Here is a 25,838-nt window from a genome sequence, read left to right as displayed (position 1 = left end):
AGCATTTCAAGTCACCTGAGCTTATATGAACTTGTCTTATAACTTAATACATAGGAAGGTCATTCATTTGTTTGGACATCTTTTATTTTTTTTTTTTTTATTTATTTTTTTTTTATTTTTTTATTTTTTCAACATTTTTTATTTATTTTTAGGACAGAGAGAGACAGAGCATGAACGGGGGAGGGGCAGAGAGAGAGGGAGACACAGAATCGGAAACAGGCTCCAGGCTCCGAGCCATCAGCCCAGAGCCTGACGCGGGGCTCGATCTCACGGACCGCGAGATCGTGACCTGGCTGAAGTCGGACGCTTAACCGACTGCGCCACCCAGGCGCCCCTTGGACATCTTTTAAACAACCTTTGCCATGCTGCAATGTAGTATGCATCATTAAAGAAATGTATCTATTATCTTTATAACTGCCTAACATATTTCTATATTAATATATTCTAATTCTTTTTAAATCAAAATTTATCTAATAATTATTCATTACATATGGTAATTATTCTGTATGTTTTAGAACAGAAGATAGCAATCTATTTAAGGGTCGAAGCAAAGTTGCTTGCTAGTAGCTATTTTTTTCCTCTTGGGAAATGCCATGTAGACTGATATCTTCCATGAGCCCCAAGATAAATATTTCTGGAGTGGAGTTTGCTGGATTTTCTTCCCTAGGGAATGCATGCTGACTTACAAAAGAGTCTAAATAAAAAGTTGATTTAACCCTGACAAAAAATATGGCAACTTTAGAAGAATTCATTCCTCATTTAAAATAATCAAAAAAGAGATTTGGAAAAAACTGACTACCTCACAACGACTTTTACCTGTAAAATTTACAAATCACATTTCAGAACATGCACAAAAGTATTAAAAATGGGTGGAGGGACTCCTATAAAACTATTACTTCCTCCAACGTTGTCAGTGTGACTGATACAACTCCTGTCAGTGGACACAGCATTTAAGAAAACTCATACAATGTGAAGCCTCCCTCTCTCTGCTACACAGACTTATCTTTGACTGTCAGTTGAACTGTTAGCTGAAGTTCACAGTGCAACCTTCTACACTGATGGCTGACTTTCTTACTTCTTTATGTAAGAAGACTAGAAGCCTTCATATTCTTAATGGAGCAAATTGTCTGGTTTGACACTATACCTTTTTCAAGTGTTCATGGGATTTGAGAGAGCTCATTACAGGATAATGCTGTTGACCCTTAAATAACATGGGTTTGAACTGCATGGCCCCTCTTATACACAACATTTTTTTGATAAATATAGTACAGTGCTGTAAGTCTATTTTCTTTTTGATTCCTTAATATTTTCTTTTATCTGACTTTATTGTAATAATACAGTATATAATACATATAATGTGCAAAATATGTGTTTATCTACTGTGTATATTATCAGTAAGGCTTCTAGTCAACAGTTGGCTATTAGTAGTTAAGTTTGGGGGGGTCAAAGTTTATATGTGGATTTTCCACTGTCTGGGTGCGGGCGGAGGTTGCCACTTCTAACCCCTGCCATTGTTCAAGGGTCAATCATATAAGCAAACTCCAAGGTTCAGTCCTAGAACTTCTTTTTCCATTTATAATCATTCTGATCTATTTTTTTGGCTTTGCATACCATCCATATGTTGCTGATTCCCAAAGGTAGGTGTCCATCCTGGACCTTTACCCCGTGGCCCAAAGTCATGTGTCCACCTTAACCTCTCCACTTGGATATCTAGCAGGTATCTCAGTTGTAGTATATCTCAAACCTATCTCCTGTACTTCCATCCCTAACTGTGCTTTATGACACTCCTGCCCATCTCAGTCAACAACTTCATTCTTCCAGTCACTCAGGCAAAAACCTCAGCATCGTCTCTCACTCCTCTTTGTTTCACACCCTAATTCAGAACTTTCAGCAAATGCTGTTGGCTGCACCTTCAAAACACGTGCAGAGTCTGATCACTTTTCACACTTCCACTGCCTCCGTCTTCATGTCTAGCCTGGACTATTGCAGTGGCCTTTGTATTCATTTGCTAGGGCTGCCCTAACAAGGTACCATAGACTGGGTGGCTTAAACAACAGAAATGTATCTTGTCACAATTCTGGAGGCTAGAAATCTGAGATCAAGGTGTGGGCAGAGTTGTTGTGTTTTGAGGCCCCCCTTATAGATGATCTTCTTGTCCCTCTTCACAGAGTCTTCCTCTGTATATGTACATGTCTGTGTTCTAACTTTCTCTTCTTACAGAGACACCAGTCATATTGACTGAGGGCCCATCCCAATGATCTCATTTTAACCTCATTTCCTCTGTAACGACCCTATCTCCAAATGTAGTCACATTCTGAAGTACTGGTGGTTGGGACTTCAACATATGAATCTGGGGGAATACAACGTAGCTCATAACAGCCTTCTTTTTTTAAAATTTATTTTTATTTTTTTAAAAGTTTTATTTTTAAGTAATCTCTCCACCCAATGTGGGGCTTGAACCCACAACCCCAAGATGAAGAGTCACGCTCCACCAACTGAGCCAGGCAGACACCCCCACAACAGCCTTTTGATTGGTCTCCTGGCTTTCCTTCTTGTCTCTCAGTAGTCTATCATTTATATATCAACCACAATGAATCTCAGCTTGTAACCTTTGATGGTTTTTCTGCCCTTTCAGAGTAAAAGACAAAGTCTTTGCAGTCACTTCTCGGGCCCTACGCTGTCTACCCTCCCACCCCACCCCCAACATATCCTCTCCTATACCTCTCTTTGCACCCTGCTCACTCCTTGCAGCTTCACTGCCATTTGCTACTCCTGGAGTACAACAGGCACGCTCACACCCTCGTGTCTTTGCAATGGTCTTCCATCTAAACACTCTTCCTCTGATATTCTCATGCTCAGATGTCACTCTCATGCTCAGAAGCTATCCCTAATGAGGCTGTCTAAAATTGCATCCCAACTCTTTGTTTTTTTCCCCCTTTGTTTTTGACTGTAGCATTTAACACATTCTGTTTACCTTACATTTTAGTTATTTTCTCTATTGGCTATCTCCTGCTATAGAATATAAGGTCCTATATAAAGTTATCAGAGCAGGGATTTTGTTTGTTTTGTTCATCTGTGTATTTCTTGTGCTGGAACAGAACCAGGCTCGTAGTAAGTGCTCAGTAATTGTTTGTTGAATGAAAACCACGTTGACTATACACAGGCTCTCCTCATTACATATTCTCCCCGTAGAAGCCCCCATCAGAATGAAATGCCAGAAAATTAGAAATACATATTATGAAAGGCCTGAGGAAAAAGCAGATAGCCAGAGTAGGGAAATTTTGTAAAGGCCTCCTAGATATTAAAACAAACAAACAAAAAGAAACCTGCACTATTAGAAGACCTAATGGCGGGGGGGGGCTTAAGTGGGCCATGAAGTAGAAAGTTTGCTGAGTAACCAGTTAAGCTAACCTTCCCATCATTTTCCATTTGCTCTTTGGAAAAGATAAGAGTATTAACTTTTGCATATTGGTTTAGATGACTTGTTTCTTTCTTCCTTTTGTTTTTCTTTTTCTTTTTTTTTTTTTATGTTGAGAGAGAGAGAGAGAGGGAGAGAGAGAGCAAGTGGGGGAGGGGCAGAGAGAGAGAGGGAGACAGAGAATCCCAAGCAGGCCCTGCACAGTCAGCACAGAGCCTGACCTGGGGCTCGAACTCACAAAACTGTGAGATCATAACCTGAGCTGAAATCAAGAATCAGAAACTTAGGGGTGCCTGGGTGGCTCAGTCAGTTGAGCATCCGACTCTTGGTTTTGGCTCAGGTGGTGATCTCAGAATTTGTGAGTTCAAGCCCCACATTGGGTTCTGTGCTGACAGTGCAGAGCTTGCTTGGGATTCTCTCTCTCCCTCTCTCTCTGCCCCTACCCCACTCTCTCTCTCTCTCTCTCTCCTCTCTCTCTCTCTCTCTTTCTCTCTCTCTCTCTCAAAAATAAATAAATAAATATTAAAAAAGAAAAAAGAAGAATTGAACACTTAACTGACTGAGCCACCCAGGTGCCCACTTGTTACTTAATAATTCACTCAAAATTTGCTACTTTCTTATAGGTTACCTGGTTCCCTCCGGGGCACACGATGTCTTTGCCATTTTATCAGAAGCTCCACCAGCACTATGACAGCAGCTACCGCGACAAGGACCTTCGCACCACCATGAGCCACTACCAGCAGGAGAAGAAAAGTTCTGCCATCTACACCCACGGCTCCACGGCCTACAGCAGCCGGTCCTCTGCCGCGCACCGCCGGGAATCCGAGGCCTTCAGCCAGGCATCCGCTGCCTCGTACCAGCAGCAGGCCTCTCGGGCCACTGCGTCCACCCATGCATCTGCAGCCAGTCGGAAGACAGCCTCAGCCTATGATTATGGCTACTCCCACGGGTATGTCAAAAGCAGCCTTCCAACCTTAGGGCAAAGGCACGTTCTCTGAATAACCCTCCTACATCATTTCCCTTTCTTTTTAATCTGGCAGCCCTACATTTAAACCAGGTGTGGAGTGAGGCCATGTGTTTGGGAGACCTGGGACTTCTGTCTACCTGTTTCCCTTTACATTCTCTTTGAATTTCACACTTTATAATCACACTGGTGTGCCTTGCTAGCATTGCCAACTGTGATATTGCTAGAAGCAGAGAAGTTTTGCCACAGATTGATTTCAACATTCAGCAGCAGCAGAGCCAGAAAATATCATTTCAACACTCACAGCAGGTTTCCTGGCCCTCAGAATGTTTCTACTTAGATGAGAAGCCAGTATAGAATTTAAAATTCACAGGTCACAGGCGCCCAAACTACAGCAGAGATGTGTTCTACTTTTTCAATATCTGAGAACCAATTCTGAGCTATTGTTCAGGCAGCAGATATTTTCTTTAGCTAGAACACTTTATGTTTTTATTTATTTTTGAGACAGAGAGAGACAGAGCATGATCAGGGGAGGGGCAGAGAGAGAGGGAGACACAGAATCTGAAGCAGGCTCCAGGCTTTGAGCTGTCAGCACAGGGCCCGGTGCAGGTCTCGAACTCTTTGAGTATGAGATCATGACCTGAGCTGAAGTCGGACGCTCAACCGACTGAGCCACAGAGGCACCCCAGCTAGAACATTTTATAAAACTAGGCCCTTATCTCAGTCAGCTTAAGAATACCAGGAATAAATCTGTACTCTGATCAAAGTAGATTGATCAACCCATTGCAATGAGGGAGACCACGCCACAGAGGGAAAGAGAGTTACTATAGCATTCTAGGAAGAGTGGAGTTTACATGCAGGTTTGGTTTGCAAAGTGAACCCAGGGTCCTGTTTCTACTGGAAACAGTGAAGTTGAGACAAGTGAGGACTGTTGTATCCAGAAACCCTTAATGTGGGAGCTCAGCCCCAGGGTTGGGAACTGAGGCTGCTTCTTTGTGTCAACAGTGACTGGGGTCATCCAGGTAAGAGTACATTGTCTCATTCTCACTGATAAAATTTCAAACGGCAAACTTACTGATAATCTTTGATATTAGAGAAGAAAGTTTCTCAGTGATCTGTAGTCACACAAAGAAGGAGGTTACCACAGCCTTTTACAGCAGCAGTATCCCTTGGAGAAATGTTTCCTGTGAACTTTGCAATTGGCTTCTGTGTCTTTTGTTCCAGCCTGATGAATGCTGGGCAGATGCTTACTTTCTCAGCCCAAGCCAGTTTTTATTTTCTTGATATCCAGAATGAAATGTTTCATGGGAATCAGAAAAACACTTGCAAGATTTATGTGATTTTATTAAAAATCCTGGGGCACTTGGGTGGCCCAGTCAGTTAAGTGTCCAACTTCAGCTCAGGTCATGATCTTGTGGTTTGTGGGTTTGAGCCCCACGTAGGGCTGTGTGCTGACAGCTCGGAGCCTGGAGCCTGGAGCCTGCTTCGGATTCTGTGTCACCTTCTCTCTGACCCTCCCCCACTCACACTCTGTCTCTCTCAGTCTCTCAAAAATAAATAAATGTTAAAAAATATTTAAAAAAATCTATCTATAGTCCACAGAAGAAATTGCTGAACTTGAAAACATAGACATTTTTGGACTATGTGGTAAATAACCACTTGCTGCCTTGAATCCCCTCCAAAGCATCTGGCATAGTTGCATTCTTTTGTTATAAACATAATAATATAATTTTAAGTTTTACAAAATTTAAGTCCACAAAATATCTGTTAGGACAACTAGAAAAGTGTTTATTTCTGGGATTTAAAGGTATTATTAAGGAAATAACACAGTGGTTTGTATCAAAGTGAGGATGATTTCTGAAGGAAGAAATTCCTGAATGAATCCCCAGGGGGTTTAAGCAGCACCTGATCTACAGCTGTTGTTTCTTGGGCACGAGCAGGGACGTCCTGGGAGTTTCTGCTCTGTTCAGTAACAGAGCCAGAGTCTGCTGGGGCTTACCTAGGATATATGATGGCAACGTTATGAAATTCCATTTAAAATGGAACAGGATCATCTTGCCATCTCACTTTCATGGGATATTCAGAAGGACTTTGTGTTGGCTGTAAATATGGAAATATTGTCGCTAAGATGAATTCATTTCTTTTAGCACTTGCTTCAGATGAACTGCCTTCCAAAGGAAAGTTGGGAATTAACACCATGTGTATGTGGCAGCATCATTTTGTTCTGAAGAATGTTCCATAGAACATTAAGAACCTCATTTAGGAAAGCAGCTGTCTTGTAATAGAGGAGGATTACATTTTAAATATCCATTTTCCAAGACTGTGCTGAGTCTATAGAAGAGGTAGAAGATGGGTATTTTCATTATTGTATAGTTGTTAATGTCACTGCTTGTGTATTTATTTCCTTTCCCCAAGGCTATAGAATCTATAGAGTTTTCTGCATTTGTATTACAATTTTTTTTAAGTTTATTTATGTTTGAGAGAACATGAGCAGGGGAGGGGCAGAGAGAGAGGGAGTCACAGAATCCGAAGCAGGCTCCAGGCTCCGAGCTGACAGCACAGAGCCTGACGTGGAGCTGGAACTCATGAACCGCAAGATCATGACCTGAGCTGAAGTCGGACGCTTAACTGACTGAGCCACCCAGGCGCCCTATGAATTTGTATTTTAAAGAGATCTTCACTTCTTCAACTCTATTGCTAATTTTTATGTTAAAATTTTAAACAAATTCTTCTTTTAACCATATGTGTAATATTCATATTTATTAAAAAAATTTTTTATTAAGTTTCTTTATTTTTGAGAGGCAGAGAAAGACAGAGCACGAGTAGGGGAGGGGCAGAGAGAGAGGAAGACACAGAATCCAAAACAGGCTCCAGGCTCAGAGCTGTCAGCACAGAGCCCGATGCAGGGCTCGAACTCACAAACTGTGAGATCATGACATGAGCCGAAGTCGGACGCTCAACTGACTGAGCCACCCAGGCACCCCATTCATATTTATTTATAATTGGATATATTATATTAAACATTAGTAATTGAACTTTGAGCATTTTTATATTTTATTCAGAAAAAAATTGCTCTGTGTTATCTTTGGAACACGTAGCCATTTCAGCTTTAAAAGCCTCACATAATAAGCTTTCTATAGGAAATGGAACTGTAATTATTTTCCTATACTCAACTTCACATCGTGTTCTTTCCTACTATGCCTGTATTTTATGTAGGCAGGAAGGTAGGTAGGTATTCATTAATGGCTTTAATGTTGAAGAACTCAGACTCTTGGTAGAAATATACTAACCTAGAAATGTTGACACAGAAACAAGAGAGGGAAGAAAACACCAATATTTTTCCCTTTATGTAATGCAATGTAAAGGAAAAGAAAGCCAACCTAATCCTGGGGTTATTTTAGTTTTTCTTTTTTTAGACCTAGAGCTAACAGGTGCAAATAATATTCTTTGAACATTTCAGAATCTTCGTAATTCCTTTAGGTTGTATTTTCATTCTCTCAAAATGGAGGAGCAACTTTTCCCCGCTAAATGAAATATCTCTCTTTGGATTGTGAAAAGTGTTGTTGATTAAAATCCTTAGCGTTATAAATGCAATTCTGTGGAATGTATGTAAACACTAGGCTTGATCTATTTTTACCCTCTGCTTTGTTATTAGATGTCCAGTGGTAAAATGGAAACTATGGAGACTGATATGTGCTCAGGGCTTGGCTGACCTCAGTAAATCTTAGGAACAATGGCTCATTCAGCGTCAATGTGGTTATAAGCACAGATCAGTTACCAATTGAATTGTAAGCCAAGGGTTATAAAATAAATCCTGGAACACTTATTATAAATGCCTTTATTCTTAGTCACAGTGAAAAAAAAAACCCTAAATTAAAGTAATTCAGGAAGACAAAGTGACACAAAATTATTGTTTTATGCAAATAATCCACAAATACTATGAGTGATTAAAGGAGAAATGGTACTTATAACTACCATTCGGCAAGAGTTCTTAACTTCTATCCTTGAATAGATTTCAACAGGGTCTTGGTTGATCTGAAATTATGTGCAAAATTAGGCACAGTTGAGAATTTGTGTTTGCTGAGAAAGACCGTAGTTTTTATCAGATTCCCAGAGAACACTGTGACTCAACAAAGGTCAGAACCACTGCACTAGAAAGTGTGAATATAAACATCAGACAACCCAGTGTGTGGCCTGAGGGTCCCTTTCCCAATACCAATATTATATGAAGTTAGGATGAATTAAGGCAGATGTTTTAGGGAGTGTGATATTATGGAAATCATGGTAACTTTCTTTTCAGTAAGCTGGATCACACATTAAGATGGAAATAATAAATGAAATATTTTGTTACACTTGGTAGGAATGAATAACTTTCAAAAAGCAGAGATAACACAGCATAGTTCTAGGATGATGGAGGGATTTAGAGTTGTCCCTCAACCCTGTGGTAATGGTAGATATTGAATTTCTTGATTCTAAACAGTTGAAATTCAACCCATATGATGCAATTCAGCACAGTATCCTCTATACTACTGTATCTTTACAGTAACCCTGAGAAGTAGAAATCATTATTCTCTTTAAAAATGAGAAAATTTGGGGTGCCTGGGTCACTCAGTTGAACATGGGTCTCTTGCTTTTGGCTCAGGTCATGATCTCACAGTTCATGAGGCTCTGTGCTGAGAGTGCAGAGCCTGCTTGGGATTCTTTCCCTCCCTCTCTCTCTCTCTGCCCCACCCGTGTTCTCTTCTCTGTCTCTCTCTCTGCCAAAATAAATAACCATTAAAGAATAAAAATGAGAAAATTAGAGGCCAAGTAGACTAAATAAATTTTCTCCCTTGCACTAAGAAATGGTACAATAATGATTTTAACCCCCATCGTACCCCAAGCCCCCCACCCTTTCCATGAGTACCCAGTGACAGTTATGATCAGCCAACTCCCCTTCACCTCATAGCCACCAGATTTTTCTTGAAGCAGCAATATATAGTTTTTCATTATGTTTCCTTTTATTTGCCCTCCTACTAGAAAAGCCATTGAGCACCTCAATAACAAGATTCAGAATAGGGAACAATCGATCCAGGAGCATTCATGAATGCCAAACCTGAAACCTCACAGACTCTAACTTGTCACTTAGAATCAGACATAGTGACTCACAAGGGACTGTAGAAGACACTAGTGTGGGGACGAGAAAACTGAGGCATGAGTAACTTGTCTGGGATATTCTGCCTAACTTTATTTTTTTTAATTTTGTTGTTTTTAAAAAATTTTTAAATATTTATTTATTTTTGAGAGAGAGAGAGCGAAAGAGAGAGGGTGGGGGAAGGGGCAGGGAGAAAGGGAGACAGAATCCGAAGAAGGTTCCAGGCTCTGAGCTATCAGCACAGAGCCCTATGTGGGGCTTGAACTCATGAACTGTGAGATGATGACCTGAACTGAAGTATGGCATTTAACCAGCTAGGCCACCCAGGCACACCTCTGCCTAACTTTAAATTATGCCCTTACCTACACTCATGTCACATTGGTAAACTACCCTTGGTGGTTACCCAAGTAATAACCTCTTTTGAAACTACTATAGTTTGCAAAGAATATGCTAATGCTCAAAACAATTCCAATTCAGACAGAAGATACCAATGTTCAAAATAGAGACCACTGAACACAGAAGCCTCTGTCTTTTATTGGCAGGTTTGATTACAGCAGGACGGAGGGGGACCTGAAAACTTGCTCTATTTCCCACCTTAGGGTGGTTTCAAAAGATGTTACCAGAGAAATCTACTGCCTGTGGACATTTCTGTGTCTTGACCTCAGCTGCTGGCATCAGATTAGTATCCATTTTCTACATATTCATTTCCAGATGTTATAATGCAAAGGGGATAGTCTTTGGGGTCAAACAGGCTGTGCTTACTTGGAGTTAGACTTGTGACTTCAGATAAGCTAGTTAACCTCTCAGTTTCTTCATCTGTAAAATGGGGAAAATGTTTATCCCTCATGTTGGGAAGTCTAAAAGAAATAATCACATAAAGTACTTGATGTAATAGCTAGCACACAGGGACAGTCACTGAGGTTTAAGTATTGTCCATTCATTCACTAAATATTTATTGAATGCCTCCTGTGTGCTAAGCACTGCTCTAGGTGCTTGGGATAGATTGCTGAACAAAACTGACAAAGATTCCTGCCCTCATGGAGGATATGTTCTAGCATGGAGAGACAGGCCATAAACAATAAATATAATCAAAATGGCCTTGAATTTTATATCACTCTAGAAGGTAATAGATGTTATGGAAGTAATAAAAAAATCGAGTAGGCTAAGACACATCAGTATGTGGGGTGGGGGTGCAGGTTGGAATTTTAAGTAGAGTAGTCAGACCTCCTCAGGAAGGTGATATCTGAACAAAGATGTGAAGTAGCAGAGGGAATTGTCTGGGGGAAAGGTGCAACAGACATTGAGAACAGCCACTACAAGGCCTTTCAGCAAGGAACAGCATCGAGGCCACTGAGGGAACAGAGGAGTGAGGGGAAAGTACGTGAAGATGTCAGAAAGGAAATGGACAGGGCATGGCCAACCAAATGGCCTTGTGGGCCATTGTAAGAATTTTTTATTCTGAGTTAGAGGGAGTCTTGGCAAAGTTTTGAGCACAGAAATGACTTGATCTGACTTTAGTTGTGACAGGAGCACTGTGGCTGCTCTGTGGAGAACAGACTGGTGCATGAGCAGAAGAAGGTCACCCAGATAGGAGGCCAATGCTGTAGTCCAGGAAGGGCAGATGGGAAGTCAGAAAGGATATGATGAACATATTTTTGGATTTATTAGCTTTTGCTGAATTCTTACTTCTACCAGATTTGTCACAGGGCTTTTCAACTCCCATAGTCACATAGTTTTGAGGCTGCAAAAAGATCCATGTAGATTTGTTATACAATGAATTTTCTGAAAGTCTCTTTAGGCAGAATAATGATGGTAAAACCATACCCTTATTCTTCATTCCCCAAGATCCAATGAAGTACATTGTTCCACTGTTAGTGTTTTTTATGGTACTTAATAGGAAAAACACCTGAAATAACCATAGTTGTATGGGGATTTAGGTCCACCTATAGATTCAAGCAGCTGAATATGAATTACAAAAAATTATTGAACTATAGACAGTTATGGGAAATGAAATTTGTTTGGAAAGCCACTGATATATCCAGGTTGCCTACTCTTACCTTTTCTCCTCTAGAAATAGTCTTAAAGCCTCATCTCTAAATAAAAGCTTAACTATTGTATATAAGGAAAAAGCACCACAGTTTCTGGATTACAAAAGTCAATTCAGTGTTCTGGGATTTGTCTTCCACATTTTAAATACTTAGAAAATGACGAGTTACATTGTTTCCCATATGAAAGAAAAAGATCAGAGAAAAATCTAATGAAAGCAGAAAAGTCAGTTACTTTTTCCCCCCAAGAAATAGGCAAGTTTATTGCCAATTACTTCTTTTTTTACAAAAAAATACTTTATTTTAAAGTAATCTCTATACCCAACATGGGGCTCAAACTTACAACCCCAAGATCAAGAGTCACATGCTCTGCTGACCAAGCCAGCCAGGTGCCCTGCCGATTACTTCTTTATAAGCCAACTGAGTTATGTTCTGAATCCCTGAATCCAAGGAGAGTAGCCTTCGCCATATGTCAATCTCCCTACTATCACTGCTATAAACATGTGGCTCGTTTGCATGGAGAGAGCTGGGACTGTCACTCCTGGTAATACCAGCTTTATATTATCAGCAGTTTGTGGATCCACAGAACTGTGGAATGGTCAAGCAGGAAGAGACCAAAAGCTCATCGAACTTAAGCCCTTCCTTTCACAGGTACTTACACTGAGGCCAGGTAAGATGTGATTCAGTCTGTTACCTGTGCTTTGCCCTGTCACTCAAAACCGTTACTTGCTGGGCTCTTTTGCAGGCTAAATTCAAGTTTAGATGATACAAGATACCTCCAGAATGGCATTCATCTTCCACAGGCAGGTGAACCATCCTGTGAGAAGGAAGGCATGTCCTTTAGTAGAGTAGGAATAGAATGGGTCAGCCAAAGGTGGAAGGGGGGCAAAGTGGTACCTCCCAGGCTCCAATGTGAAATGTTAGCTCTGTTCCTGGCTGGCTGGGCAGTAGAGTGTAACTGAGCTTCCCTACAGAGATTTCGGAACTCTGGAAGCCCATGGGAGCCGTAGCAACAGGCTTGACCTTTTCCACAGCAGCCTTTCTACATGAAACAAGAGAAAGCAAGAGCACCCCAAAGGAGGGGGGTAACTTCCATGCAACCACAGTGACCATCCTCAAAGTGGGGTGGGATGTGGATTTCTGGGCTGCCTTATAAATAATAAGACTAACTTTTTAAAACCCTGGACAATTTTCAGTTCACAGACTAAAACTTTATAAGGCATCTCCTTCAAGTGTCGTGCATAATATAATATCTAGGAACTATGGAGTAAACCTTTTCACTTCTGCTTAAAAATAGGCCATAATCTGGGTTAATTTCTAAAATAGTCATAAATGGATAAAAACTGAAAGGTATGTGTAGAGAAGGACCACAAAAGATTTAAATCTCTCAGTGTTTTACTCCTTCACCTTTTCTAGAACACATGACTGTTCTACATTCATGTTGAAAAGTGGTTCAAACCTCCATGGTATTTGCTTTTAGCTCACGGCTATACATTAGCTGTGGAAAATTACCAAAAGGAAGATAAAATGTTAATTATCGATGGAAACTTAAATAATGGAAAAAATAAAGCAATAAAGAGAAGAAAAAATTGTGGCTACATTCCTATTTAAATAACTAAACATTTTTTTTAAAACTAAAAATAAAATATTTTCATGGCTAAGAAAGTGAAATGGAGAAGGGGAAAAAAGACAAGTGTAAGGTAAATAATGCAAAACCAAACAAAAAACCAAGGATGTTTACTTATTATGACGCTACACATCAGTAAATTTCAGGAGTGATGTTAATCAAACAAAATTCATGCTTATATCTTATTAGAAGCCTTTTCTGCAAAGTGTATTAGTAAAAAAGAAAGGACTCAAAGTCTCCTACTTGTCTAACTTTGATGTTCTCCTGAAACCTCCATAAGTGTTCGGATTGGGAAACAGGAGAATTGAAAGGTCAGTAGAAGTGTTGAGCCTGACATGATACCCATATCAAAGGAGGATCATAGAACGAAGCTACTCTAAATCAAAAGTAGATCCGAAACAACCTTTTCGTAAAACCCCAAAGAAAGTATTGTCTTTCAAGTTTTGCAAGAGGGAGATATGACTGATGGAAAAGTAGAAATGAAAAGAGAGACTGCAAACTTCAAGTACTTATTCCTGACCCTCCAGGGGGTGCTGAAGATGAAAGAGATAGGGCTTCAGATACCAGAAGCCCCCAAGGAGTGGCTGACTAGCTGAGTGAAGACAGCCGAGAAGCATGACCCATAGTTCACTAAAACTGCTGCCTCTCCCTTTCTTCTGGTAAACAGCTGAGCATTTTGTTTGTATGCAACAGGAATAAGTTGCAAATATATACGAAGATGCGGTTTTAAAGGAAAATTGTTGTAATAATAAAAGTGAGTTCAGTTCTTTTGTGACCACTCAGTAAAGTCTAACGATGACACATACATAAGTCAGCGATAAAAATCGAGCTTTTACCTTGAAGCTTTTGCACCTACCACTGTGTCATTCCAGGATGACCTATCCCTCTTTCAATGTCCAGCTCTTCCACAAAGGATTCCCTGGTAACCCCAGACGGAAGTTGTCTCTCAAGCCTGTGAATTCAACTTTTGTTTGCACTGCTCTTTCTGCGTATCTGCCTGTGTTCCTTCTGTCCTTTTGTGCTTTCTTCCTTGATGGACATTATATGACATGTCAGGCCTGGTAGCATTTATTCCCCTATAAGTTGTAAAGCTCTGAGAAAGCAAGGGTCTTTAATTTCTCTTTATATCTCCCTCCCACCCCAGTCAGGCACAGTATTTTGCACACAGTAGAATATGAATAAATATGTTTATAGGATCTGTTGAATAAATCAAGTTGTTAAGGAAAGTTAAAAAATAAACCTGTGAAAATTTCAGTGGTACTGTTACATATAACACAGTTTGAAAGGCTATTTTTGAAGTTACCTTTCTCCAGCACCTTCTAAAATATCAGCTACATGCTAAGTTTATGTTTAACTTTATGAGAAACTATTCAGTTGTTTTCTGCAGTGACTGTACCATTTTACATTCCCATAGCCATGTATGAGAATTCCAGTTTATCCACATTAGTTACCTTCTGTCTTATTTATTATAGCCATTCTTGTCCGTAGGTAGTGGGGTCTCATTTTGGTTTTAATTTGCACTTACCTAATGACTAATGATGTTGACCATCTTTTTATATGCTCATTAGCCATTTATATATCTTCTTTGGTGACAAGCCTGTTCAAACCTTTTGCTTCTTTTTTTCTTTTGCATATTTTTAAATGGATTTTTTCTGCTTATTATTGAGTTGTCAGAGTTATTTGAATATTTTACATACAATCCTTTATTAGATATGTATTTGAAAATATTTTCTCTCATTCCTTTCATTCTCTTAACAGTGTCTTTCAAAGGCCAGAACTTTTCAATTTTGATGAAGTTTCATTCATTCCTTTTTTTTTCTTTTTGAATCATGCTTTTGGTGTTATCTCTAAGAACTCTTTGGCTAACTCAATATCATAAAGAGTTTCTCTTATCTTCTAAGAGTTTTATAATTTTCACTTTTACATGTAGAAATTTGATCCATTTTTTTGGTGCCTGGGTGGCTCAGTTGGTTAAGTGTTTGACTTTGGCTCAGGTCATGATCTCACGGTTTGTGGGTTCAAGCCCCGCTGTCTGTGCTGATGGCTCAGAACCTGGAGCCTGCTTCGGATTCTGTCTCCCTCTCTCTCTGCCCCTCCCTCACTTGCATTCTGTTTCTTTTTGTTTCTTGAAAATAAATGAACGTTAAACATTTTTTTTAAATAAAAGATATAAAAACAAAGGAAATTTGATGCATTTTTAATTAAATAACGCATGTGATATTGAGTAAAGTTCTAAGTTCATCCTTTCACATATGGATATACAATGGTCCAGCACCATTTGTTGAAAAGGTTTTCTTTCCCCCTTTAATTCCTTAGCACCTTTATCAAAAATGAATTAATTAAAATTGTTACTTATAAAAAGTTTTAAATCGGTGAATATAAGTCTTCAAACTCAGTTCCTCTTCTACAAAAAATCATTTGCCTATGTGTTCCTTCGCATTTCTGTATAAATTTTAAGATAACCTTGGCAGTTTCTACAAAGAAAAAAATCTGCTGCTGGGATTTTGATGAGAATCATGTTGAGGGGTGCCTGGGTGGCGCAGTCGGTAAGCATCCGACTTCAGCTCAGGTCATGATCTCACAGTTTGTGAGTTTGAGCCCTGCATTGGCCTCTGTGCTGACAGCTCAGAGCCTGGAGCCTTCTTCAGATTCTGTGTCTCCCTCTCTGTCTGCCCTTCCCTCACTCATGCTCTCTCCCAAAAATAAACAAATGTTAAAAAATTAAAAAAAAATAATGTTGAAACTGTAGAACAATTTTGGAAAATGTGCCTTCTTAACAATATATTTTAGTCCATGAACATGGAATATTTACTTATTCAGATCTTTTTTCACTTATCATAATAATGTTTTGTCATTTTCAATACACAAGTTTTCTACTTCTTTGTCAAAAGAAGTACTACACCCAACATGGGGCTCAGACTTACAACCCTGAGATCAAGAGTCCCATACTCTACTGACTGAGTCAACCAGGGGCCCCTAAGTGTCTTTGGATATGGAATGGGGCTTTTGTAGCAGCCTACAATTGGATTTTTAAAAATCCCCATTCTGACAATATCTGCTGTTCCTTGGAGTTTTTAATCCCTTCACATCTAATAAAATTACTAATATGGTTGGTGTTATTAGTTTGTATAGTTAGTAGTTTGCTACTTTTGGGGTTTTTTTCTATATATTTCATATCCTTTGTATATCTCATATCCTTTGTTCATTTATTTCTCCTTTATTGCCCTGTTTTATGTTAAATAGTCATTTTTAGTGTACCACTTAATTTCCTTGTTTCTTAACTACATTTTTTTAAAAGATATTGCTTTAGGAATTGCAGTGCACATATTAACTTACCACATTCTACTTCAGATTTATACTAATTTAATACTGGTAGAACAGAGAAACTTTGCTTCAATGTGGCTTCATTTCCTCCCCTGTCCTTTGCACAATGGTCATATATATTAAAATTAATATTATAAACCCAGCAATGCAGTATGATAACTATTGCGTTATGCAATCTATGTCTTTCAAAGTATTGAAGAGAGTGGAAATAAATATATGCAAATACATTTATCCAAATATTTACTTTGTGGTATTCTTCACAAAGAAGAGTATGTGTGTGTGTGGATTCAAATTACTGTCTGGTGTCATTTCCTTTAAATTTTTTTTTAATGTTTATTTATTTTTGAGAGAAACAGAGACAGAATGCGAGTGGGTTAGGGGCAGAGAGAGAGGGAGACACAGAATCCGAAGCAGGCTCCAGGGTCTGAGCCGTCAGCACAGAGCCCGATGCAGGGCTCGAACTCACAGAGCTGTGAGATCATGACCTGAACCAAAGTCAGACACAAAACTGGCTGAGCCACCCAGGCGCCCTGGTGTCATTTTCTTTAAACCTGAGGGATTTGCTTTAACACTTTTTGTAAGGCAGGTCTGCTAGCAATGAATTCTCTCAGTTTTCATTTGTCTGGGAATGTCTTCACTTTGACTTCAGTTTTGAGTGATAGTTTTATTAGATATAGAATTTTTTCATTGAAGTATAGTTGATACACAATGCCACATTAGTTTCAGGTGTACAAGATGGTGATTCAACAAGTCTATACGTTACGCTGTGCTCACCACAAGTGCTACCATTTGTTACCATATGACACCGTTAGAATACCATTAATTATATTCTCTATGCTATACCTTTCATCTCCATGACTTATTCAATCCATAATGGGAAGCCTGTATCTCCCACTCCCTTTCAGCCATTTTGCCCATCCTCCTACCTGCCTTCCCTCTGCCAACCATCAGATTGTTTTTTATATTTGTTTATAGGTCTGCTTCTGCTTTTTGTTTGTTTTGCTTTTTTAGATTCCACATAAAATGAAATCGCATGGCATTTGTCTTTGTCTGACTTATTTCACTTAGCATAATGCCTTTTAGGTGTATCCATGTTGTTGTAAATGGCAAGATCTTATCCTTTTTTATGGGTGATTAATATTTCATTATATATTATATGTATACTATATATAAGTTAATTTTTTAATATATTCATCTATCAATGGATACTTGGGGTACTTCCATATCTTGGCTATTATAAATAATACTGCCGTAAACATAGAGGTGCATGTATCTTTTTGAATTAGTGTTTTCATTTTTGGGGGGGTTAAATACCCAATAGTGGAATTACTGGATAATGTGGTATTTCTATTTTTAATTTTTTGAGTAGTCTCTATACTGTTTTCCACAGTGGCTGTACCAATTTACATTCCCACCAACAATTTACAAAGATTCTTTTTTCTCCGCATCCTCATCACATGTTATTTCTTGTCGTTTTGATTCTAACCATTCTGATAGGTGTAAGGCAATAATCTTGTGGTTTTGAATTTGCATTTCCTTGATGGTTAATGATGTTAAGAACCTTTTAATGCTCATAGACACTTCTCCAAGAAAACATCCAGATGGCCAACCGACACATAAAAAAATGTTCAATATCACCCATCATCAGGGAAATACAAATCAAAACCACAATGAGCTACCACCTCACACCTGCCAGAATGGCTGACATTAACAACTCAGGCAACAACAGATGTTGGTGAGGATGCGGAGGAAGAGGATCTCTTTTGCACTGCTGGTGGGAATGCAAGCTGGTGCAGCCACTCTGGAAACCAGTATGGAGGTTCCTCAAAAAATTAAAAATAGAACTACCCTATGACCCAGCAATTGCACTACTAGGTATTTATCCAAGGGATATAGGTATGCTGTTTCGAAGGGGCACATGCACCCCCAATGTTTATAGCAGCACTATCAACAATAGAGCCAAAGTATGGAAAGAGCCCAAATGTCCATCGATGGATGAATGGATAAAGAAGAAGTGGTATATATATACAATAGACTATTACTTGGCAGTCAAAAAGAATGAAATCTTGCCATTTGCAACTATGTGGATGGCACTAGAGGGTATTATGCTAAGCGAAATTAGTCAGTTAGAGAAAGACAAAAATCATATGACTTCACTCATATGAAGACTTTAAGACACAGAACAGATGAACATAAGGGAAGGGAAGCAAAAAAAAAAAAACAGGGAGGGGGACAAAACATAAGAGACTCATAAATATGGAGAACAAACTGAGGGTTACTGGAGGAATTGTGGGAGGGGGGATGGGCTAAATGGGTAAGGCGCATTAAGGAATCTACTCCTGAAATCATTGTTGCACTATATGCTAACTAATTTGGTAAATTAAATTAATAAATTAAATTAAATTAAAAAAGTAAAATTAAAAAAAAAATATTTTCATGCTCAACATCTCTTGAGCCATCTGTATGTCCTGTTTGGAGAAATGTCTATTCAGATCCTGTGCCAAATTTTTAATCAGTTTGTTTTTTTTTTTATGTTGAGTTGTATAAATTCTTTACATATTTTAGATATTAACCCCTTACTGGATATATCATTTGCAAATATCTTCTCCCATTCAAAAGATTGCCTGTTTGTTTGGTTGATGGTTTCCTTCACAATACAAAAGCATTTTAATTAGGTATAGACCCAATAGTTTATTTTTGCTTTTGTTTTTCTGGATATAGAATTCTTTTTTTATTTTTTTATTTTTTTATTTTTTTATTTTTTTATTTTTGCAAGTGGGGGAGGGGCAGCCGGAGGTGGACGGAGGATCCGAAGTGGACTCTATGCTGATAGTTTGACAACAGCGAGCCTGATGTGGGGTTCAAACTCACAAACTGCAAGATCATGACCTGAGCCAAAGTGAGACGCTCACTCGACTGAGCCACCCTCGTGCCCCTTGATATAGATATTAACTTTTTCTCAGAACTTAAATAGGTCAATGATATCAATGCCTTCTGGGATATATTGTTTCTGATGAAAAGTCAACTATTAATATATTTTTCTCCTGTATGTGATTAATCATTGTACCCTTGCTACTTTCAAGATTTCTCTCTGACTTTGGTTTTCAACAGTTTAACTATGATTTATCTAGGTTTGTATCTCTTTTGTGTGTACCTTACTTGGGTTTGTTGAGCACCCTGGATCCATAGAGTAATACTTGTCATCAAATTTGGAAAGTTTTAAGCCATTATTTCTTTAAATATATTTTCCTACCCTTTCTCTATCTCTCTTCTTTATGATATTACTGTTACTCATATATTGGAATGTTTGATGATGTCCCACAGACCTCTGAAAATTTTTAAAGTTTTACTCATTCTTTTACCTGTTTTTTAGATTGGATAATTTTTATCTTCAAGTTCACTGATTCTTTATTCTTCTATCTAAAATCTTTTTTGAGTCCCTTTAACAATTTATTATCTATCTATTTATTTATTTTTAAAGTTTATTTATTTATTTTGAGAGAGTGGGGGAGGGGCAGAGAGAGAGGGAGAGAAGGAGAACCCCAAGCAGGCTCAGCACTGTCAGTGAGGAGCCCAACATGGGACTCAAACTCATGATCTGTGAGATCATGACCTGGGCTGAAATTAAAAGTCAGATGCTTAACTGACTGAGTCACCCAGGTGCTCCTTGAATAAATTTGATCCTATTTTATAATTTCTCTTTGTTGACATTCTCTATTTTTTTGAGTCATTGTCATACTTTCCTTTAATTTTTAAACATGGTTTCCTTTTTTAGTTTTTGAACATATTTATAATTTTTCCTTTGCAGTCTTTGTTAAATCCAACATCAGAGTGCACCCAGAGACAGTTTTTATTTACTGTTTTATTCTGTTGGTGTGGATCACATGTTCCTATTTCTTGGCATGTTCCATAATTTTTGTTGTTGTTTAGAATTGGACATGTTAAAAAATATATTGTAGTAATTCTGGATTCTGAATTTTCCCTTAAATGTTTTGCCATTGTGCTTTGGTTTTGTTTAATAACTTGTCTAAATGTACTTATAGGGTCTGTTTACCAGCACTGTGTGACTGCTGATGTCTTTTAAATTATTGTTCTCATTTTTAAGCCTAAATTCATAGGGATCAACTTGTGTGTGCATAGATTAATGACCTGTAAATGAGTGGCCAGACATTGTGCTCAAACAAAAGAGTTCACTTTCTGGCAATAGATTTGGGTGTATATTGGTGAGCACATTTAAAGTTCAGGTAACTTGGGGCACCTGGGTGGTTTAGTTGGTTAAGCATCTAACTTTGGCTCAGATCATGATCTCACGGTTTGTGAGTTTGAGCCCCATGTCAGGCTCTGTGCTGACAGCTCAGAGCTTGGAGCCTGCTTCAAATTCTGTGTCTCCCTCTCTCTCTGCCCTTCCCCACCTGTGCTCTCTCTCTCTCTCAAAATCAAGTAAACATTAAAAAATTTAATAAAAAATTCTTTAAAGTTCAGGTAACTTTTGAATACATACTTTCTGGCTTTGCTTACTCTAGACTCTCTTATCTGTCTTCTGCACATGGACACAGGCTTAGTCAACCAATGATGTGTGGATAGCTTGCATCCTCTCCAGTTTTTTCTATGCAGGCATATGGAGAACTTTTGAAGGCCCCCTGTGGTAGTCTTATTTCTAAGATCTTCCTATTAAATTGCTGGCTGAACTCTCAACAATAGCCAAATTGTGGAAAGAGCCTAAATGTCCATCAACTGATGAATGGATAAAGAAATTGTGGTTTATATACACAATGGAGTACTACATGGCAATGAGAAAGAATGAAATATGGCCCTTTGTAGCAACGTGGATGGAACTGGAGAGTGTGATGCTAAGTGAAATAAGCCATAGAGAGAAAGACAGATACCATATGGTTTCACTCTTATGTGGATCTTGAGAAACTTAACAGAAACCCATGGGGGAGGGGAAGAAAAAAAAAACAAAAACAAAGAGGTCAGAGTGGGAGAGAGCCAAAGCATAGGAGACTGTTAAAAACTGAGAACAAACTGAGGGTTGATGGGGGGTGGGAGGGAGGGGAAGGTAGGTGATGGGTATTGAAGAGGGCATCTTTTGGGATGAGCACTGGGTGTTGTATGGAAACCAATTTGACAATAAATTTCATATATTAAATTGCTGGCTGATATGCCAGTCTGCTGCTTGTCCTAACCATGATTGGAACCTGAGGCCAACTGAGTTTCTGGTCTTCCTTTGTTTGTTTACTACTTAGATTGCTAGTGTTTCCCACAGTGCTTCTGGATATGGAGTTTTATCATACCCTGCTGCAAATCAAGTCAGCCCCCTCTGGCAGTGAACATTCTGATTGTCATGCCTTTTTCTACTTTGGTAGAACTACCTTATAAACTGAGCTAAGGGAGGGGGGAGGAGAGAGGGCTAGGCAGAATGCCATATTTCCATTGTTCATACCTAAAGTTCAGTGGCTTTTTTATGAATAACTAGTTCTCAGTTTTGTGTATGCCTTTGGTTGATTTTCAGAGCCCTGAATGGGTTGGTTTTGACACTTGTATCCATTTTTATCATTGCTTTTGGGGGAGAGTAACTGCTGAAGTACTCACTCCACCATACTAGAAGTCCCACCTCTGCATTGGTCATTTTTAACAACTCCTCAGCAGATTCTGGTGTGAAGCCAAGGTTGAAAATCACTGAGCTAGGGTAAATACAGGAATGAATGATTTCACTTCATTTAATAAACATTTATTGAACATCATCAGGCACAGTGTGGATACAAAGTGGATAGAGTATGGATACAAAGATTATAGACTATCCCTCTCCGTGGGTGGTCATAGGCAGTGGGAAAGATCAGGTAATAATGCAGTATAACCTGAGCAAATAGGGATGGGTGAGGCTAGTTTTGGGAGCAGTGTCAACAGAAGACAATGCCTACAGCCCATCATTTTTCTGCAACATGCCAATAGGTTATCACATTTTCAGAAAGTACTATAGCCAGTAAGCAGATCCCTACTTAATGTAAGTATAAATAAAGTTTCTCATCCTGGAGAACTAGGACAGTTTCCCCAAATTACATGATGATTACAAACATAACTTTAAGGAACTGATTTTACTTCATGTAAAATCTAACGAGTTTTTTAAGGCTATATTTTCAACTGAACTGTGATGATTTCATGATCTATGAATGAATTAAGGAATAGCAAATCACAATGGGAGTCAGTATAGGCAGTGTGATATGGTATTATGGTTTCCAAAGTGGGGTATCCACAAAGGCAAACCATGGAAGCATAGGAAGAAATATTAGTTAGCACTACTAGTTTTTCAAAAACATCAGATTTGGTCTTTAAAATGTTTCTATTGATTGAATGTTTCATAGAGTGAGTGAGACTATTTATATAGTAGTATATGCATAGAACTTACAAATAAACAAACGTATATAAGTGGCATGCCCCCAATATTTTTGGATTGGGAGTGCTCAGTCACAAAAGTTAGAGACCACTGGTCTAGTGGTAAGAACACTGACCTAGATGGGTGCTAGTCCTTCTTGCACTACCAACTTGCTGTGTGAACATGGGCAAGTTATAAAGACACTCTGTGTATTCCAAACTATAAAATGAGGAGCCTGTTATAAATATCCTTGAGATATCTTCCTATAAGTGGTTTTGTTTTTTATTTTCCTGTAAAGCATAATTATGAAGTTGTAATAGCAGAATGTTGTCTTTGGTTGTTGTTCAGTATTTGAATTGGATGAAGGTCTAAGCCTCTTTCTGAGTTCCTGAAATATTTCCGGAGAGAGCTTGGCTACATCCCTTCTCTGTGATGCTGCTGGTTGTAGATGTGATGATGCCACACACACCATGATATTTCTTTAAATTCTGTTAACTTTAGGCATATTAACAGGACATACCCCAATTGGTAGCAGAGTGCCAAAATATAGACACAGTTATAGATGTGTGTGTGCATGTATGCACACACAAATCAATCCTTAACCATTGCTTAATTTCATTGCCTCCATAAATGGGAATTCAGAAAGCTTCACGATTTAAGCTGAGTACATAAAGAACATTAATTGTAGTTTTAATAGTTAGAAAACACCCAAATAGATCCATGCATATCAAGTTTAGTGTCTACTCAGAAATGGACTTGTAAGATAGAGGATTATTTTCAATATTTAGATACAAGTAAAAACCCAAGAGGTTAGCAAAACCTTATTTCATCTTTTGATTTAAATTCAAAGAAATTTAAATTTTACATGTTCTACTTAAAATATTCTCCTGTAAAAACATTCAGCTTCAGAATTCAATAGAGTAAGATGTTGGACTTCAGTGTTCACGGATCATAACAAAATACACTATTGATGGTTTTCTTCAAATAACTATTTGGACTGATTATGACATAGTCAGTTCCTTAAAATTTGATGTTTCTCTGATTTAGTTTTGTTTGCTATCTTCAGTAAATGAGTTATTGCTAAGTAGTCAGTTGGCATAGTATTTTAACATCTAATCCCTCACATACTTTTTATATATTATTAGTATTTAAAAGCTTGAAGAAACTTTAAAGAACGTAACAAAGATTTTTTCCTAAGTACTTTGGATTTTCTTTTTCTTTTTCTTTTTCTTTTTTTTTTTGAGTTTTGAGAGAGAGAGCAAGCATGAGTGGGGCAAGGGCAGAGAGAGATAATCCCAAGCAGGCTCTGTGCTGAACCCCATGTGGGACTCCATCTCACAACCATGAGATTATGACCTGAGCCAAAATTAAGAGTTACACATTTAACCAACTGAGCCACCCAGGCACGCCTGGATTTTCTAAATAATACTATATAAACAAAACATCATAATGCTGTCTGTGAAGTTTTTTGTTCCAAATAACATATGACAGGAGATCGATGATAGTGCTATGAATCTTTACCATAAAGTTCAATATTAAAAACCAGCTGCTATGATTTATCTGTAAAGATGGAATAATGACATTCAGGTACATTCTATGTGATAAGTGAATCATTTAAAAGATTCATCTTAGGGGCACCTGGGTCGCTCAGTCGGTTAAGCATCCAACTCTTGATCTCAACTCAGGTCTTGATCTCAAGGTCGTGATTTCAAGCCCCATGTTGGGCTCCGTTTCGGGCATGAAGCCTACTTTAAAAAAAATCATCTTAAAGAGAAAATGACAGAAAAAAGGAGCAACAATACAACAAAAAGAATGACAAATCATAGCCATTTTGATGTAGATAAATGTTGAAAATATGATCTCATAAGAATGACTATAGACAGAATGAAAGTAAAAAAGAGCAAAAATAGAAAAGCAAGAGTTGGGGCACCTGGGTGGCTCATTCCATTGAGCATCTGACTTTGGCTCAGGTCATGATCTCACGGTTTGAGAATTGAAGCCCCACATCGGGCTCTGTGCTGACAGCTCGGAGCCTGGAGCCTGCTTCGGATTCTGTGTCTCCCTCTCTCTCTGCCCTCCCTGCTCATGCTCTGTCTCGCTCTCAAAAATAAGTAAATATTAAAAAAAATTTTTTTAGAAGAAAAGCAAGAGTAAAATGAAAAATGCAAATGTATAAGTAGGAGAAAAGGTAACTCTTAAATTCTAAAATTAATTTTATTTTGCATGGTAATTAATTAAAGAGGAGAAGGAAAATAGCACTTTAAACTTAGACCTGCATTAGCACAGCCTGTACTTTGTAATCTACTGGGGGTATAGAATGCAGTCATTTTGCTGCTGCCTGGAACAGGCAGGAAATTTGCCTGGAACAAATTTCACTCAGCCTTCCAATTGGTAACCAATCCACAAGCTTGAATTCAAAGTTCTAACCTTTAATTTTAATGCTGATCATAGACTAGGACATAGCTATTCACCCTAGGGGAGGAGCTAGTTAGTGGGAGAGGAAGAAGTTTGCCACTCCAGTCTGGGGATCAAAGACAGTAGCCTACCCTGTACCCCCAGGCCCAGAGCCACTGCACCCACCTCTGTACTCTCTAGAAGCCCTGTGATTCGGTGCTACTTGTTTAGCAGAGGATAGATTTGCTTGCATTATTATGTGTTCATTTTGCACTATGTGTGCATTTGGCCTGTCTTCTGCTTTGATTTAGGTCATCTCTTTGCTTTTCCTGATGCTTCTTAAAGATTGAGAAAAGGTCAGGTTTGGATGGTTTGGAAAGTTGTTCTGTTTCAACTGGGCAGCTTGCTTTTCCCATGACACATCACACACATGGCTTCACTTTTCCCCTAAATTTTCTGTGGACAAGGGGACTTTTTAGTATTAACATTTTGTTTTAGAATTATTTCAAATTACAAGGATAGTACACACAGTTCTGGTAGAGGTCCCTATTGTGGATAT

The 25,838-nt window shown here is 38.5% G+C and overlaps 1 protein-coding gene across 3 annotated transcripts in view; it reads left to right on the top strand.

The window, feature by feature from the left end:
• MYOM1 (myomesin 1) overlaps window positions 1-25,838 on the top strand; it is a 153,038-nt gene that overhangs the window by 15,066 nt on the left and 112,134 nt on the right. For all 3 annotated transcript variants that reach the window (XM_058692583.1, XM_058692582.1, XM_058692584.1), the window contains one exon: window positions 4,042-4,367. In XM_058692583.1, the coding sequence (XP_058548566.1) occupies window positions 4,069-4,367 (299 nt within the window). In that variant the 5' untranslated portion in view covers window positions 4,042-4,068. The remainder of the gene's footprint in view (window positions 1-4,041; window positions 4,368-25,838) is intronic.

Source organism: Neofelis nebulosa, chromosome 11, assembly GCF_028018385.1.
Source record: "Neofelis nebulosa isolate mNeoNeb1 chromosome 11, mNeoNeb1.pri, whole genome shotgun sequence".
In the NCBI taxonomy this organism is placed as follows: Eukaryota; Metazoa; Chordata; class Mammalia; order Carnivora; family Felidae; genus Neofelis; species Neofelis nebulosa.
The sequence above is the reverse complement of the archived record's forward strand: the minus strand, read 5'-3'. Positions and strand labels throughout refer to the sequence as shown.